The 17,450-nt window shown below is 45.9% G+C and overlaps 2 protein-coding genes across 5 annotated transcripts in view; one reads left to right on the top strand and one right to left on the bottom strand.

Annotated features, from left to right (window-relative positions):
• Positions 1 to 9,020, bottom strand: part of VMA12 (vacuolar ATPase assembly factor VMA12) — a 109,770-nt gene extending 100,750 nt beyond the window's left edge. The window contains exon 1 of one of the 2 annotated variants that reach the window (XM_085649100.1): positions 8,763 to 9,020. In XM_085649100.1, coding sequence (XP_085505226.1) covers positions 8,763 to 8,979 — 217 coding nt within the window. In that variant the 5' untranslated portion in view covers positions 8,980 to 9,020. The remainder of the gene's footprint in view (positions 1 to 8,762) is intronic. The other variant, XM_085649099.1, reaches the window with a different exon arrangement.
• Positions 8,120 to 17,450, top strand: part of SRR (serine racemase) — a 42,647-nt gene continuing 33,316 nt past the window's right edge. Inside the window, exon 1 of one of the 3 annotated variants that reach the window (XM_085649097.1) lies at positions 8,120 to 8,257. The gene's annotated coding sequence lies outside the window, so the exon portion shown is untranslated. Of the gene's footprint in view, positions 8,258 to 8,955; positions 9,089 to 9,801; positions 9,880 to 17,450 lie in introns of those variants that run through there. The other 2 variants (XM_085649096.1, XM_085649098.1) reach the window with 2 other exon arrangements.

The following is a 17,450-nucleotide window of genomic DNA, read 5'->3' as shown; positions in this document are numbered from 1 at the left end:
CTGCTACTGCTAGTAAAGCAGTTTCAGAGCTTTGGCGAGGGCGAAACCCGATTTGGGAGGGTGGAGCAGGTCATGATTTTCCAGAAACTCCGAAAGGGAGCGGTTGACGTGTTTCTCCGTTACCTTGCTTATGGCCGGTAAGAGGGATATAGGGCGGTAGTTACCTAGGTCAGCCGGGTCCAGGGTGGGTTTTTTAAGTAGTGCTTTAACTCTTGCTCCTTTCCATCTAGTGGGAACTATTCCAGAGGCCAGTGAGGCGTTGATCAGGTGTATTATATTGAGGGCTTTTGTAGGGGTGACCTGCTTCAGAATATTTAATGGTGCTGGGTCAGTGGGAGAACCGCTTTTCACTGCATCCCACAGAGAGGTGAAGATTTCCTGGGACACCGGAGGGAAGATGTTGATAGTGTGTTCGGGAAAATCGACGAGGGCGTCTGTCTGAGGGTGGGGGGTTTTCTCCTCTTCCACAATGGGTGGAAGGGATTCCAGAATGCGATGGACTTTGGTACTAAAAAACTCCGCCAGTTTGTTACATCGTTTGCCCGAGAGGTCTGGGGCTGTGCTCGTGGTTGGAGCTTTAAGTAGTTTTTTTTTTATAATGACGAAGGTTTCCTTGGGGGAATTGGAAGCTTCTATGATTCTGCTCTCAAAGTAGGAGGCTTGGGCTTTCCTTAGTTCAGCTTTATAGGCACGGATGGCTATCCTATAGTCTAATTTAATAGCGGGGAGGAAATCTCTTCTCCACAGTCTTTCTTTTACTTTACACTGCTGTTTTAAATAGCGTAGTTCTGGCGAGAACCATTTAGTGTTATGGGGTCCCGTTGTTTTTTTGTTTTAGGGAGAACAGTATTAAGGGATTTTTCAATCCAATCGAGGACCTCCTCATTAGCTTTAGTTGGGCAGGGGTGGAGCCCAGGTTTGGTCTTTTCCAGCTCCTGTATCCATTTGTCTAGGGGGAGCTTGTTCCAGGGTCGACCAAAAGTCCACAAGGGTTGTATCCTGGGACTGATGTTCTGAGGTGAACAGAGCAGGTTTATCAGAAAATGGGGTCATCTCCCTTAAGTTCGGGAAGACTCGAGAATACCTGACCCAGGAGGTGTCCTTTGACATGGGTTTTTTGGCTTACTTTTTGAGTGATTTGCAGTGAAGCGAGATCCCTGGCTATAATCGTAAACTTGCCCGCCGTGCTGGCTAAATTTATGGTTGTTTCAAGGAGGGATGTGTTAAAAAGTTCCTATTGGCCCTGGGGGGGCGATAAACCAGGATCCCTGTGAGCGCAAGAAGCGGGGAAAATGCGATAGAAAAGTGGGCATTCTCGCAATCTTCCAGAGGGTTACCTAGGAGACGGCAGGAAAGCTGCTCCTTATGTACTATGGCTAGCCCACCGCCTCTGCCTGTGGGGCAGTTGCATCTTTGGGGCACAAAGGAGGGCTTGCACAATGTCTGGTCTGAGCTGGTAGTGAGCCAGGTCTCTGTGAGAAACAATACCTCCAGATCGTGGTTGCTAAGAAGCATCCAGATCTCTGCCGTATGTTTGGGTAGGGATCTGCAGTTAAGGAGTAGCATTCTAAATTCTTCCTTAAGAGGGGTGTGATCTGGCCTGTGTGTGGTCAGCCTCTGAGTGCAAGTAGGGCAGTGGGAGGGGAGTTTATCGGGGTGAAATACCTGGTCACACCTGCTTCCTAGGGCGCCATCGAGAGTCCTAAGATGAGCGCTGGAATAGGAGTGGTGGACTGAGATGGAAGGGGCAGGGGTCCTGGCCCCTGGGCCCGGCTTGCCTTAGGCACGCCTGCGGCGCGGTCGCGTCACCATGTGAGCTAAATAGGCCTTGCGCTGCACCGGGTCCAGCAACTAGACCGCTGACCCGGCGCTGCTAGAAGTGGAAGTGCTGCTGTACAAACTGTCCCCGGAATGATTAGAACATTGAACACAGCTCTGAACCCCCCAAACAGTAAAATACAGTCACAACACAAATAAAATCAGGAATTAAAAGTTGTTTTTAAAAATGAATGATTTTTGTGGCAGGAGAAAGCAAGAGCACCACTGACCTGCAGCAACACCCGAACGCGAGTGATTTACTTCGGCCCGTGTCAGATTTCCATGCCTCCTCCCCCAGGATGGGCAGGGTTCACGACGGGGAAGCTTCAAAGGCATGCCGCCTTTGGGAGCCTCCCCAGACCATTTGCTGTTTTCAGCAACTGGTCCCCACAGGTTCTACCCCCCACTTTGGGCGGGAAAGCCAGCGGAAAAAACAAGTGAGGGAAAGAGGTGTGCCCACTTCTGCCAACTCCACGCCTCAGGTGGGGGAGGCGAGGTGAAGCACAACTCTGAGTGCCCGCCATCTTGAGGATGGGGGGACCCAACCAACCAGGGACAGGCTCCTGCCCCACTCCTATGGGAGGGTGGCACGACAGGGGGTGTACCCACCTCAGGGAAGGGACCCATTGGTCCCTGCCCTTACCTACCTGTAACACCCCTAAATCTAGTATTTAGGGGGCATCCTGAACCTTGCTTCCTCAGATCCAGCAACGACAAGAAGAAGAAGGACCGAACAGCCGTGCAGCCAGCTACCAAGAGGAAGACGCCCACTGACTTGGCCCCAGCCCTACAGGCCTGTCTCCCCTCGAACCTGCTCCTGCGAAATCCCGGTGTGTCCTGCAGCCAGCAACCTCGAAAACCCCGGAGGACCTGTCTGCCTTCACTTCCAAAGACTGCTTCTCCAGTGAACACCGGATTTGTTCAACTGCAACCTCTGGCAGCAGCCAGAGACTGCGAATGCAGCGCACTCTGCACCTGCCGAACCCCGCCCAAGTGGAAAAACACCACGAGGAGGTCACCCTGGTGATCCTGACCCAAGATCCAGCGACCCCCGACTTGCCTCCAGCCTAAATCCAGAAGGTCCCCCTGACCGCGACCAGGAGCTGGTAAGAAGATCCGACCCCAAAACCCACCCCTGCACCTGACGCCCCACAGCCTTGCGTGCCCAAACAGATGGTGCTTAACCAACCCTTAACTTCTCAATATACCTCTACAAGTGGTGGTCGCACCCAGAAGTCTTGCGTTTCCCCGCAGTGCTTTTGCGATCCAGAGGTTCTCCATAGAATACAAAAGGGCGGCCAACGTCGAAACAGCACTCTGCACCCGGCCGCCCCAGTGCCGCTGAGGGAGCACCTTTTGAGCTACTTTGTTTACCGATTTGCCCTGACCTAAACCCTAGAAGCTTTGCTCCCACAACCCAGTGGCCTGCCTGCCATCAGCCACCAACCGGAGGCCCTCTAGCCCCCGTTGGATAACATTGGGCCTCAACACTCTGCACCCAGCCGCCCTAGTGCCGCCGAGGGTGCAACAACAGTGCATCACTGACCCTGGGGACCCCTGACTCTAACCCCAGAACCTTAACTCCCACAGTCGATTACTTACGTGTGAACCGATAATCTGGAGTTTTGAAATCTAAAAATATTCTTTAAAAAAAAAATCCCACTAATAACCAAAGCGTATTTACTTACCTATTTACAGGAAATGTCCCAGTGCTGAATCCAGGCATCCAGCACCGAGTAAGAAAAGTAACATACAAAGTAACTTACCTGCTGCATCCCCCTGTAAATCAAACAAAGCACGAGTTCTATTGCATTTTCAAACTGTTCTATATTCAGCAACTTATTACTGAAAAGTATTTTATGCTTACCTGTGCCAGGCTTGCTTGGTTCTAAAAATAAACAGTATATATTTTTTTTTAATACAAAAACAATTTGCCTAGAGTTCAGTTCTTGAATGTGTGAATTCATTTGAATGAATGAATGAATGAATGAATGAATGAATGAATGAATGAATGGGCATTTGTAAAGCGCATGGCTACCCGGGAATCTCCCAGCGCTAAGGTCTAACACGGGCGGAGACGGACTAGGGAAACAGCAGAGTCTTGAGTTGTTTGCGGAAGGTCAGGTGATTTGAAATCAAGCGTAGGTGGAGTGGCAAGGAATTCCAGAGCTTGGAGCGTTGTAGGAGAAGAGCCGTCCACCACTTCTGGCCCTTCTTATTCTGGGGACCTCGGCCATATACAATTAGTCCGACCGAAGTTTTCCATTTGCTTTGTAGGGGAGAATCAAGGCTGAGTTAATGGAAGGGCCTTTCCCCGATAGTGTTTTATGAGCAATACACAAGGTTTTAAATCTGATGTGTTCTTGCACAGGGAGCCAGTGGAGGGATCGTATTGACGGTTTCGCTGATTTCCTATTGGGTGACCCTGTCAATAATCTGGCTGCGCTGTTCTGGACTAGCTGGAGTTTGGAAATTACTGAGGAAGGGGAGCCCAGGTATAATGCATTCCCATAATCTAGCCTAGAAAGTATAAGGGATTGTATCAATACCTTTTTTGCTGGTGGGGGAAGAAGAGCGAGTATTTTTCGTGCCGTTCTAAGCAGGCTGAAACAGGTAGCTGCAGTCTTCCTGGCCTGTGTCCTGAAATTCAAGTCCTGGTCCAGCCATATGCCGAGACTCTTGATCTCAGTCTTAGGGGTAGGTGGAGTACCCATGCTCAGCGGCCACATCAGATTGGGGTTGAAACTGCAGGAGTTACCCAACACCATAATCTCAGTTTTTCCACCGTTGAGCTTGAGCTGTGATGCGTCCATCCACTGCGAAATGTCTTCTAGGCAGGTATGGAGACTGTTGGTTTTATGGTCCGCCTCGTTGAGTGCAATCACCAATTGCGTATCGTCCGCATAGGTCACTATGCGGACTCCTGAGGGGGCTAAAATGTCTGCCAGGGGGGCCATATACACGTTAAAAAGGGTTGGGCTGAGCGAGGAACCCTGCGGGACCCCGCTTGTTAAGGGGGCCGGTTCAGATAGGACATTCTCCTCAAAAACCTGGAAGGTTCTTCCCTCTAAGAAGGATCGCAGCCATTGAAGCACGGTGCCTGTGACTCCAATATTCCTCAGACGGCGAGTTAGGGTATTGTGGTTCACCGTGTCAAACGCTGCGCTTAGGTCGAGGAGAATGATGACTGTGGAACCTCCTGAATCAAGGATTTTTCTGCTTTCCTCTACTACTGCCAAAAAGGCCGTTTCGGTACTCTGACGAGGTCGAAACCCTGTTTGGGAGGAGTGAAGCAGGTTATGGGTTTCGAGAAATCCCGAAAGGATTTAATTGACATACTTTTCTGCCACTTTACTTATTCCTGGAAGAAGAGATATTGGGCGGTAATTTCCCAGTTCTGCAGGATCTAGGTTAGGTTTTTTAAGTAGAGCCTTGACCATGGCCTTTTTCCAGCTACAGGGGACTATTCCTGTATCTATTGATGTGTTAATCAAGTCCACAATGTTAGGAACTAAGGTGGCCACAGCTTGTTTCAGGATATTAAGTGGCGCAGGGTCCCTAGGAGACCCGCTCTCGACGGAGGACAGCAAGGTGAGCAGAGTTTCCGGGGACAGAGGGGGGGGGAGGTCTCGAGGGTGAGTTCGGTGTTACGTGGGTCTGGATTGATCTGAATTTCCAGATCTTCATTCCTCTGTGGTAGGGATTCGAGGATTGAATGTACCTTGTTGTTAAAAAAAGTTTGCTAATTTATTGCACCGTTGGCCAGAGGGGTCAGGGGCGGGGCAGGTAATTTAAGTAGTTTTTTAATAATGGTGCAGGTTTCTCTGGGCGGGTTATGGGCTTACAGGATCCTGTCCTCGTAGTAAGATGCTTGAGCTTTTTTAATTTCTGCCTTATACAAACGGATAGCAGCTCTGTATTCCAATTTTTTTGAGGGGAGGAATTCTCCATTGCCTTTGCTTAATTTTACATTGTTGTTTAAGTGTATGCAAATCAAGGGAGAACCGGGGTGCATTGTGAAACCCGTCAGATTTCTTTATTCTGATCTTAGGGAGGACTAAGTCAAGTGATTGTTCTATCCAGTTTGAGAAATCTTCATTTGCTATGGCTGGGCAAGGATTCGGTTTAGGTTTAGTTCTTTCTAGTTCTAAGATTCATTTCTCTAGGTGGAGCTTGGACAAGGGGCGACCAGAGGTCCAGGTAAGTTGTGAGGGAGATTTTATGTATTGAGGGGACCTGGAGAGGGAGATCAAAAAGTGGTCTGTCCAAGGGAGGGGGGGTAGGGGCAGTCCCTTGAAGGTCCTCTAGACTTGAGAACACCTGGTCTAGAAGGTGACCTTTCTCATGGGTGGGTTGTATGATTTTTTGCGTCAGTTGAAGCGCTGAGAGGTCCCTTGCCAACTCATTTGCGTTAGTTGCTAGTTTGTCGCCAAAATGGAGATTGAAGTCTCCGAGGAGAGTAAAATTAGGCGCAGAGTTTGCTAAATTGGCTGCTGCCTCCAGTAGGGATTGGTTGAAGGAGCCAATTGCTCCAGGGTGCGATAGATAAGGATGCCTGTAAGTGATAAGAGGGGTGAAAATTCTATGTTAAAGTGGCCATTCTCGCAGTCGGCGACTGGGTTCTCAAGCAGACGGCAGGTGAATTGCTCCTTGTGGATCACAGCAATCCCACCCCCTCGACCTATTGAGCGATCTACCCTCTGCATTACAAAGCCTTGTGGGAGTGCTTGAATGATGTCAGGTTCGGAACAGGTGTTAAGCCAGGTTTCTGTCAGGAATAGCACATCTGGGTCTAGATCTTTAAGAAGCATCCAGATCCCGGTTGTGTGTTTAGGGAGGGAACTGCAGTTTAGTAAAGAAATTCTGGAATTCACAGAGAGATTGGGGGATTCTGGGTTAATAGGTGTGAATTTGTGCTGACAATGTGAGCAACGATCAGGAATCTTTTCCGGCGGGATGGAATGGTTGCAAGAAATTCCAAGGGATCTATTAAGCAGTCTGAGCTGGGGGTTGGAATAATGGAATTGATTGGGGGGAAAAAGGTGCAGGGTTTCTGGCCTCTGGGCCCGGTATGGTGCAAACGGGCTTGCCTTAAGCACGCCTTCGCTGCGCGGTCGCGTCATCACGCGCCTTTGTTGGGGAGGAAGACCACAGTAAAACACAATATATTCACACAGAAAGTATAAAAAGGTTTTAAAAAGCGTCTGATATTTTAAAAGAAATCAGCAAATGACCGGGAGACTCACTCTGAATGCTCGAGTGGTCCGCCTCCTGTCCAAGTTAGCCAGACTGAGTGTGTACATCAAATGCTTAACATTCTCCTCTGATACTGCCTTACTGCTCGACCACTCTACCACAAATACAGAGTAAGGTTCTATCTAACTTTAACCTCATTTTGGTGTAGTATATATTGAGCCAGTTTCCTACAAATATGTATCAAACAAATGATGTAATAATTATTTTACAAGATGCTGGAGCGCACACTGTTTATAATACAGAATGATTGCTTTCAATTGTTTATTTTTCACATGAATGAAGGTGAAACTGATAAGGGACTCACCAATCGTGACATAGACCAGTTGGGGCGAAACACGTCTGTGCAATTGTCTGGTGTAAAAAATTACTTTGAGACAGAGTTCCTTGGTGTGCAGTGTGCTCGGTTAATAAAAACACACACACACACCCGACCCACCCACCCCTAGAATTGCAGTAAACAGCGCACTGGATCAGCACAATTCAGCACCTTTATGTCCTTGAGCACTTTGCATTTAATCTCTCAGGTAAAGGTTTGGTCTTGCAATCTTCTTTTTAATGTTTTATAACAGACTGCAGCTATTAAACTTTTGCGCCTAACTGAATTGTTTGGTGGACAAAAGTAGCATACATGCTTCTTCCTCAATGCCTCATGCTCAATTGCTCTATCCTATTATCTAGCTCACCTCCTTCTATTAAACACATGACTTCACTGTGGTAACTTTTCAAAACCTTTATATCACTATGGACGTAAGTGTTTACCTTAGTAAGGCAGAGTACCCCCAATGTTTTCCTAAAGTTAATTTTTATTACAAGAGAACCCTTCGATTAAAACAAGGTCCCCCTACCACGGGAGATGTGTCTCTGAGAATAGAGAGACAATCTCCAACAGACGAGGGACTCAAATATTTATCTAGTAAGCACAATTGCACTATACACAAACAGTGGCATTGGTGGGAACAAGGTGTTGGGGGGGGGGGGGGGGGTGGCACACAGAGGGCAAGTAGCTTCTGGAGGACAGATGAACTGGAACTTACTGGTAACGTGGAGAAAGCTTGCCACTCAATGAAATGGACCTTATGTACGAGCGAGGGAACTCTCAGAGGGGATGGAGAGACAGCCTGCTGCCACCCGGAGCATAGAGTCCATTGGCTGGGACAGAGGCTGCCAGCCAGAGCAGCACAGTGTATGTAAAAAACTAATAGTGCTACTGCCAATGATTTCATTTGCAGCAAAAAAGCACTGTTTGTGCTACTTATATTCATGATAAGAGAATGAAATCCTGCGACAACTGACCGTTAGATCAGCAAAGACATTTTGCGTAGTGTGCATGTTTGCTATTTTTTTCTTTCCTAAATACGCCAAGATTTTAAAAAAAATTGTTCAAAACAACTATTTTGTTATTTTGATTTGTACTCGTGTCGGCCATCTATATAGTTACTTTGATAATATTGAGTGGCATCCTTATATGTGTCCGGAAAACTGAACTTCCGAGCAGTATTTGTCCTGAATTTTTAGTCACTGCCCAGAATTTGTCTCCAAGCCAGGTAGTCACCCTCTCTCTCTTACTTAGCACTTCATGCATACCAAAGTCCTACAACCGACCCCGAACACCACAGCCCGGCCTCAAATCATACACCACATCCACTTTCCTCTTGTCTCCTTCAGCAACGTCCCCTAGCTTTCCTCACCGCTCTGTTGTAATGTCTTCCGCAACTCCCGCAGAGCTCTGAAGGACACTATGCCGGGCCGGTCACCTCTCAGCGCTTTCTCTAGCTCGCTTCGTAACTCCGGAGACAGCTGGGGTCCATTTGAGGCCAGCCGGTTTCTTGCCTCTTGCTGGAACCGTTTTCCGACCCGACAGCAGGTAGCCATTTTGCAACGGGGCAAGCCGGGAGTCGTAGTCATTGCAGAGAATAGATACGGGTTTGCTGGGAGTTGCAGTCCTCGCAAAACCTGGGTCACGCCGGAAGCTCGGAAAATCGTGGAAGCAGTTCCTGATTGCCCGACGAACTAGGTAGATGTAATGAAAATGAATAACCCTGTGGAGGATACATGTGTATTTTTTTAAGATATAGAGACACTGCATAAATGCTAACACACCAAAAAGAAGAAAAAAAGCAGACTGCTAAAGTTTCTTCTGACTATATTTTTTTAATCAGGAAGTCTAAACTTTTGCGCGTAAACGTTTCGTTTAGTATATAGTACTCACCTTCCAGAGATACCAGTCAGGACTTCATTTTGTGGGAATCCCCAGAAAGGACACTAGAGATGATACACAGTGGTCTGCATCATTTTAAATGCCCATAAGTGGCAGCTTAATGCACCAGTGTTTTTGTTTTATCTTATATAATACATTACATTGTTTATACCAACCAAAATTAAACTTCATTGCTTAATGTGTGCATCACACAGTGCTGTCGAACATGTAACGCACAGTTGCACACGGACACATGCAGCACTCATCGTTCACTAAAACATTTCTAAAGAAGATCAGGCAACATAAACGAGTTTAGGTGGTTTTAATTGAATTGAGCTTTACAAACCATAAGTTGTGTATGGCTCGTTCAGTGCATGCAAGAATTACGTAAGACAAAGGGCATTTGTTTTTTAAATATTTTGTTGGACTTTGATCCTTATTTTGTTGACAAGTTCAGACGTTTGTGGAAACACGAGTAACTCCTTCGGTTATTGACTTGAGTATAAAAATATCTCCCGTACAGAACAGTATAGGAACACAACATGATGCGGTGATTTGGAATTTGTGGCTCCAGAAGTGTACAGTACAACAACTTCAACAGTTGCATGGTTCGTTTATTTTAAAAATATTAGATTTCAAAAGTAAAATTAGCTGTTCAGCATTCGTATATGATTTACATGTAGTATACGAAAAAAGATGTACTGCTTTCAGGTAAAAAATGTCAGGGTTACCATTCCCCACCCTCCTTCTCCATCCATCTTTTTCTCTTTTAGGCGAAATACCTATTGTGAACTTTAAAGTGGGTGTACAGCCCACCTATTGCTTCATGTTGGTTGGTTTCATTGTCACTCTGATTTGCCTCCTTATTCAATGTGCTGCCTTCCTCATCTTGCGTTTGGCCCTGCCCGGAACCACAGCCGGTTTACCATCCTTTTGATTGGCTGACTTGTATCACGACTCACTTTTATATATATGCCAATAGACCCGATTCAGACGGGAGACTCTCTATGTTTTCTTACTGTACTTCCATCATGCACTGCTTGCCGTTCACATCCAGGGGCGTAGGAGACACTAAATTTCTGGGGGGCACAGGGACAACCTTGTGGACTTTCCAGTGACCATAAACAAATCGCCCGTTGCGTGAGACTGTACACCCGTTAAACAAATACAATTGCATATTTTTGAAGAGAAATATTCAGAAAGGCAGACATGTAGTCGCAGTTTGAAAGTATGCTCTATTGTTATTTACATTCACAAAGTAATTAGACCAATTGTGGAAAAATCATGTATATTTTTGTATAGTGCTACTCATAGTTCACTCACACTCAGTTCTGTGATCTGCATGGTACACGTTTTTTGCTGCCGACACATTAACCCGCCATGCTACTTTACGATGAGCCAAAACTTCGCCTGTACAAAATTCTGACTCTCATTAGTAGGAACATTAATCACCAGAGTTATCTTGACATTTTTATTGTTGCCTGAAAACTGCCTGAGTCACAAGGAAGTTAATGTGCTTTTAAACCCAAAATTATTTTTAATTAAAGCGCCCGCTACCAAAGTCAACGCTAGTTGTGGCTGCACCGGTCGTACCGCTCTTCCAGAAATGTTGTCAGAGCTAACCTCATAGCCATTATATGAGAAAAAGATCTATGCAAGTGGTGGGGTATACTACTTCCTCCCAAATTACAGCAAGCAAAACAATTTAACAGATTTGTTGTAGGTGATTTAAGGGAGAGTAGACTTCTCCCCTGAGAATGTTTGACATTTTTGGGGTCAAACTTCTAATACGCTGCGGACCCTTAAAGGGCATTCATGAAATATTCCATTACTTTCATCGTGTACCAGGGAAGTATGGCTTTTCATAGGAGTAGATCTGATGTTTTTCAAATGTCTTAAGTCAGAAATAACTTCCACTATACCAAGGTCCTCATGTTTTTTATGGGTGAGCCCCTTATCCCAAGGAGTACACTGACAGTGCCAGAAATCTATCATGGATACTTCAGCCACATTCATGGGTACCTCTAAAAATTCCCTCCGCTATACAAAGGGATAGCATTTTGCCGTTGACACTCCAATAAAATGAGTACAGGAAATCTTATGACAAGAGTTACCTCAAATATCAGTACCAGTTAGACAGCTCGAGACCCCACAGCCAATGATGGTATCTTCATAGAAGCATGTCAGGGTCTACAGGTTGGCATAGGTAACACCTCCCATCTATATGCTGTTTGTGCCCTTGTCCATAAGGCAATAATAACCTCCAGTATGCCAGACTAGTAGCACATGTGAATGCATAACACACATGCAATGACACACTCACATTCTCACTATATCTTTTGCACACTTTTGTACTCTGTCACACCCACACACGGACACACTGCCACTCACACTTCCATTAGTCAGTTTGTTGTTTTTGTTAGAAAAGCTTGCCCTGTTGCTTCTGCTAAACCTGCCTTGAGTTTTAGTAAAACTTAAATAAAATCACATTCTCTATATGCTATTCAAAAATAATTATAAATTGCCTTTTCAATGTTTGTTACAAGTATGATGTGAATGAAAAGTGCACTTCATTAAAATAGCTGTGCAGGGCTTATATTTGGTTTCACGTGTGGATCGAGCAGTTACAGTATTGACAATGAACTAATCCACATTATGACATGTAGTATCCAACAGCATCAAACTGACCTTATGAAATGCTCGACTTCTTTGGAAACCATTAATTTTGTCCACTAACACTTTGCATTTTTGAATTTTTAGGATCCAATTTGCAACGTAAAAAAATACTGTGTCCCGCATTGTGGCGAATGGAAAGCCAGGAATGGCTGAAGGTGTCACACGATCCTTAATTCAGCACCATATTCCAAAGCCTCCGCTCTAGTCTCCCTCCTTGTTCCATTCCACATTCTCAGTCCACTTTCCCCTCTTGCACCAGCCCGGTTGTTGCAGATGGAATTAGGTAGACATCTAGTACTACGGAAAGAGCAGGTATTCTGTGGGTACGTTTGTAGAAATAAGTGTAGATTCATGAGAGTTGTGTAATTTTTATATGTACAGAGTAAGAGGTGTGCTAATTTAAGTGCTGGGTGATGGTGAATAGTTTGAGTGAATGCAGCATGAGTGGTGTGATTGTAGGGCGAAAAATGTACAGATGTGAGTGTCAGGTGAGCTGCGTGAATGCAATGTGAGAGGATCCCATGTGAATACCGGGTGAGAGGAGTGCGGGTAAAGTGAGAGGAGTGCGTGCAGGGTGGTGTGAGCAGTGTGCCTGTGTATGGTTAAGGATGAGCAGCGAGAGTGAAGGGTGATCTGTGAGAGTGACTGGTGAGTGTATGGTGAGAGGAGTTAGTGCAGAATGAGTGGTGTGTCCCTATGAGATCCAGCAGACTATTGACCCTGTGAGCAGGCAGGATGATTAGGGTGCCTGTATGAATGCAGGCAGTGAAGTTTGTCAGTGTGAATGCAGGGTGAGTGGTGTGACTCCAGGGTGAGTGCTGTGCTTGTTTGTTTGGTGTGAGTGCAGGGTGAGGGCTGTGCCCATGTGAGTGAAGGGTGAGATGTGAGTGTGGCAGGAGTGCCTATGTGAGTGCACAGTGAGCGATGTGACAGTGTGAGAGTAGGGTGAGGGGAGTGATTGCAGGGTGAGTGATGTGGCATACGAGTTTGGGTGTGTATGAAAGTGCAGAGTGGGAGGAATGAATGCATGGTGGGAAATGTGTTTGTTTGAGTGAGATTACAAAGTGAACAGTGAGTGACAGGTGAGTGAAGTGTCGTATGAGTGCAGGGTGAGTGGTGTGCTTGTGTAAGTGCAGGATGAAAAGCATGAGTGCATGGTGAGTGGTGTGAGATGCAGTGTGATCACTGAGTGCAGTGGTGTGCTGATGTGACTGCAGGGTAAGTGGAGGGAGAACGAGTTCATGGCGAGGGATATGAGTGCAGTGTGGTCTCTGAGTGCAAGGTGAGCGGTATGCTTGTGTGAGCGCAGGGTAAGAGGAGAATAAACGCTGTGAGTGTAGGGTAACAACGTGAGGGCAGTGTGATCGCTGTGAGTAGGCTGAGCGGTGAAAGTTACAAGTGAGTGGAGTGTCATGTGTGTGCAGGGTGAGCGGTGTGCTCATGTGAGTGCATGGTAGGAGGAGAGTGAATGGCGTGAGTGCATGGTGAGCAGCGTGATTACTGGGAGTACAGGGTGAGCAAAAAAGTGAAGGGTGGGTGATGAGAATGAGGAGTGAGTTGTCTGAATGCAGGATGTATACCCAGACAACTGGAGTAACTCAGCATTGTATTGATGGCTGGTGCAGGGTTTCAGATATGTTAAACTATTGCTATTATGGCATCAATCAGGGAGGGTTTAGGCAATAAATAATGTGCTGATCCTTCAACAAACTTTCAGTCTCCTGAATAGAGATGCCAGCTAGTCGGATTTCAACCGGCACAACTGGTATTTTGATGTCCCTGCCAGCAGAAAAATAAGCAAAATCACCTAAAGCCGGTATTTTTAGCACTTATTTATGCATACTTCAAACAGTAAATACAAATAGAAATCACTTTTAAATGTGTTCTAGGGCTGCATTAATGATCCAAGACTAATAATTACAGATTAAGTTTAATTAAACAAAAGGAAACAATGACAGAAAAGTCATGTTACAAATGAATGGATACCATTGTATTTACAGCACTCTTCAGTTTCTAAGGTAGGCATTTGCTGACTCTTTAAACAACAACAAATAGCCAGTATATTTCTCTTAGAAAGGTGGCCTTTTCACTCAATTCATTCTCCCACTGTCACAGTAAAAATAAAATGCTAATGTAAGGTTTAGTCAGTAGGCAGAGTGGAGACCCACGTGGTACTGGAACCATTGAACAAAACAAACAAAGCATCCTTAACCAGTTCCAACGGGATGTAAATGGTCTTTAAAAACTCGGGGCGGCAGGAGATAACACTCCAGACACTGCCCAGCCCAGCCCACAGCAGCTCCAGCTGCAGCAGCTCAGGCTAAGGCACATGATTACAGGTAACTGGAGGCAGGTCACAGGTCAAGTACAGAGCCATTATAGATAGCTCTTTCACTCACTAATTGCCCTGAGAATCACAGAAGGGACAGGGGAAATTCTTTTGTCCCCTCGCCCCCCCCCCCCCCCACTTGTCCACCCACTCCAAAATCTGGGGGGGGGATATATCCTCTGCGTCCCCCATACTTAGTTCCTGTCCCCATGCTTACATCCACACCCCTGTTACTCCCCAACCCCTCTCAGCACATATGTTAAAGCACAGCAACAGATATATTTTTTCCAGGTTTGACTTAAGAGCATACTTTATATTGCATATCTTTTATCTCTTTCCACGTATTTTCATGAAAGCCCAGACCTATGTATTTATGGAGCTGGGGGATTGATGTGAACTCAGTAAGCCTCCATTTGGGGCAGAAGGTATACTTCAACTGACCCTAGAGATGCCACCTCGCTTGGATGCCATTACATCTACTCCCTAGACTGCTGCTGGGCAGCAAATAGGTTGTTTCAGTTTCAAGTTGTAAAAAATGTATTCATTGTTTGGGGTGGGTGACTTTCCACCTCAAGGAATAATCACAACCCTTTTTGATTTGGGAAAAAGGGGGTGGTGATGGACAGAGTTTCTGAATGATGCAGAATACTCTTACCAAGTCAAGAGATCACGGCTTTAATCCATCACCGTTTTTTAGCTCACTGCACCTTCCAGCTCAGAACCTGGCTACATGCAAATTAGTCTGTACCTGTCCCAGTGCATGATGGGAACAAGGCAAACCAAACTACCAAGCCAATTCTTATACTGGGAAGGAAACAAGCTTCCGGGGACCGGTTTCTGGCATCACAGCCTTCGTCGGCCCGGCTTGCCTGAATCCTGATGGTGCAATGAGCAAGGGGCTCACGTCTGAGCATCCCTCCCACACTGAGTGTGGATAAAATCGATTTGGGAAAAAGGGGGTGGTGATGGACAGAGTTTCTGAATGATGCAGAATACTCTTACCAAGTCAAGAGATCACGGTTTTAATCCATCACCGTTTTTTAGCTCACTGCACCTTCCAGCTCAGAACCTGGCTACATGCAAATTAGTCTGTACCTGTCCCAGTGCATGATGGGAACAAGGCAAACCAAACTACCAAGCCAATTCTTATACTGGGAAGGAAACAAGCTTCCGGGGACCGGTTTATGGCATCACAGCCTTCGTCGGCCCGGCTTGCCTGAATCCTGATGGTGCAATGAGCAAGGGGCTCACGTCTGAGCATCCCTCCCACACTGAGTGTGGATAAAATCGATTTGGGAAAAAGGGGGCGGTGATGGACAGAGTTTCTGAATGATGGAGAATACTCTTACCAAGTCAAGAGATCACGGTTTTAATCCATCACCGTTTTTTAGCTCACTGCACCTTCCAGCTCAGAACCTGGCTACATGCAAATTAGTCTCAACCCTTGTCAGAGTCCATTCTCAAATTCACTAAAATAACCCGTGCTCAACCCCCTGGTAGCTATGGCACAGAACAGACAGGCTTAATTTAGGGCAGTATTCAATCTGTGGGGCGCGACCCCCGGGGGGGGGGGGGGCGGAGGCATGGGAAGGGGGTCGCGCTCTCTATTTGCTAAAGAAAACGGCCCAGGCGGTTGATTCCGGTAGTTAACATGTTTTCCCTGGAGTGTTATTCAGGGACTTTCCTCTGCTTGGAAATCAAAGCAAGACAGACAGATAAACACACCTTTCTACGAGTGTATTGCTGGCCTGAAAGAAATGCAAATGTGCACAACCAGTTAATCTGCAAATGTAAAGGATTTGCAGATTAACTCATTGTGCACATTTGCATTCCTTTCAGGCTAGCAGCACACTGGCAAAAAGGTGTGTTTAGTTGTCTGCCAAACTTTGATTTCTCTGGACAGGAGAGTTCTGCTACAGTTAATTGATCAAATCGCTTTTTTGAGTGGTAGTGCACAGAGTTTACTGAGCTGTGAAGTGCTTGCTTTTAATAGTTATTGTATTTACATAATGCTTACTATCCCTGAGAATGTGTTGAAAGGACAGTTATGTTAAAAAAATTGCATTATATAGGGTCTGGTTACTACTAAAATCTATGGGTCTTATTTCCAATGAAATGGTGTAGGGCAGCACTGCAATTATTTTTGCAGCATTGCCCTATGCCAATTCAAAAGTACAGGAATGGACTGTATTAATAAGACAGTGCACTCCTGTCCTTTCTGCATGCGAACAATTTGGTGCCTAGCGCCATTGCAGGCACCCTTGCACCATGGTGCAAGGGTGTATGCACTGAGGGCAGGATTGTTTTTGTGCAAGAAGGCACGTCTTCCTGCTCAATAGAAAGAGGACACAATTGAAGAGAAATAAAGATATTTCTCCTTGCTACGCATCCCCTGGGGCAGGGTGCAGTTTTGACCCATCCTCAGGTTTACAGATCCTCGTAAATCTGGTAATGTGTCACAACCCATTGGTAAACACACTGCAACACCCATGGAATGCCCCACCCCCGTGCAATGTAAGACAACGCACCAACTTGCGCAGGGTTGCCTTACACCATATCTAGGAGGCCATGAAAAGCCACCCAAAGGGACCTTGCGTGACCTCGTAGATATGGGGCTGCTCTCTGCGCAACCAGAGCGTCATAAAAATGATGCACCGACAGCACAAGGGGCTTATAAATAAGCCCCTATATTTTGGAAGCAGCCAGTATATATTTGGATGCACCATTTTATCGTAGAACATTTTGCACATTTTGTGGAGGTCTGTTTTATACTGTGTGTAATGCAATTATAAAATAGCGAATTAAATAGTCACAGTGCTTTCTGTCGCAGGCTGTGACCTCTTAGCACTAAAAATACACAAGTCACTATTCTCAACAGCACCAACCATGATTTAATTCTGTGGCGCTCTACTTTCACACAGACTTTTGCAATGCATTAACTAATAGAGGTTTCCTAATTTATTATATTGCATTTCCCACTGAGTAACAACTTTTTCAAATGTATTTATTATTCATTGAAGCTGCCCGTTATTTTTTATGTAGCTACCTGACGGTGAAAGACCTAAAAAACGTACGTATGTTTAATTATGATTAATTTTGTTCAGCTATCTCCAGTTACATGCAGCTGTAAATGCCAAGCTGTCAGCATCCCATGAAATATAGCATGGTTTTCCT

This window comes from Triturus cristatus, chromosome 3_2, assembly GCF_964204655.1.
Source record: "Triturus cristatus chromosome 3_2, aTriCri1.1, whole genome shotgun sequence".
NCBI lineage: Eukaryota > Metazoa > Chordata > Amphibia > Caudata > Salamandridae > Triturus > Triturus cristatus.
Note: the sequence above shows the minus strand (reverse complement) of the source record. Positions and strands in the feature narration are given on the sequence as shown.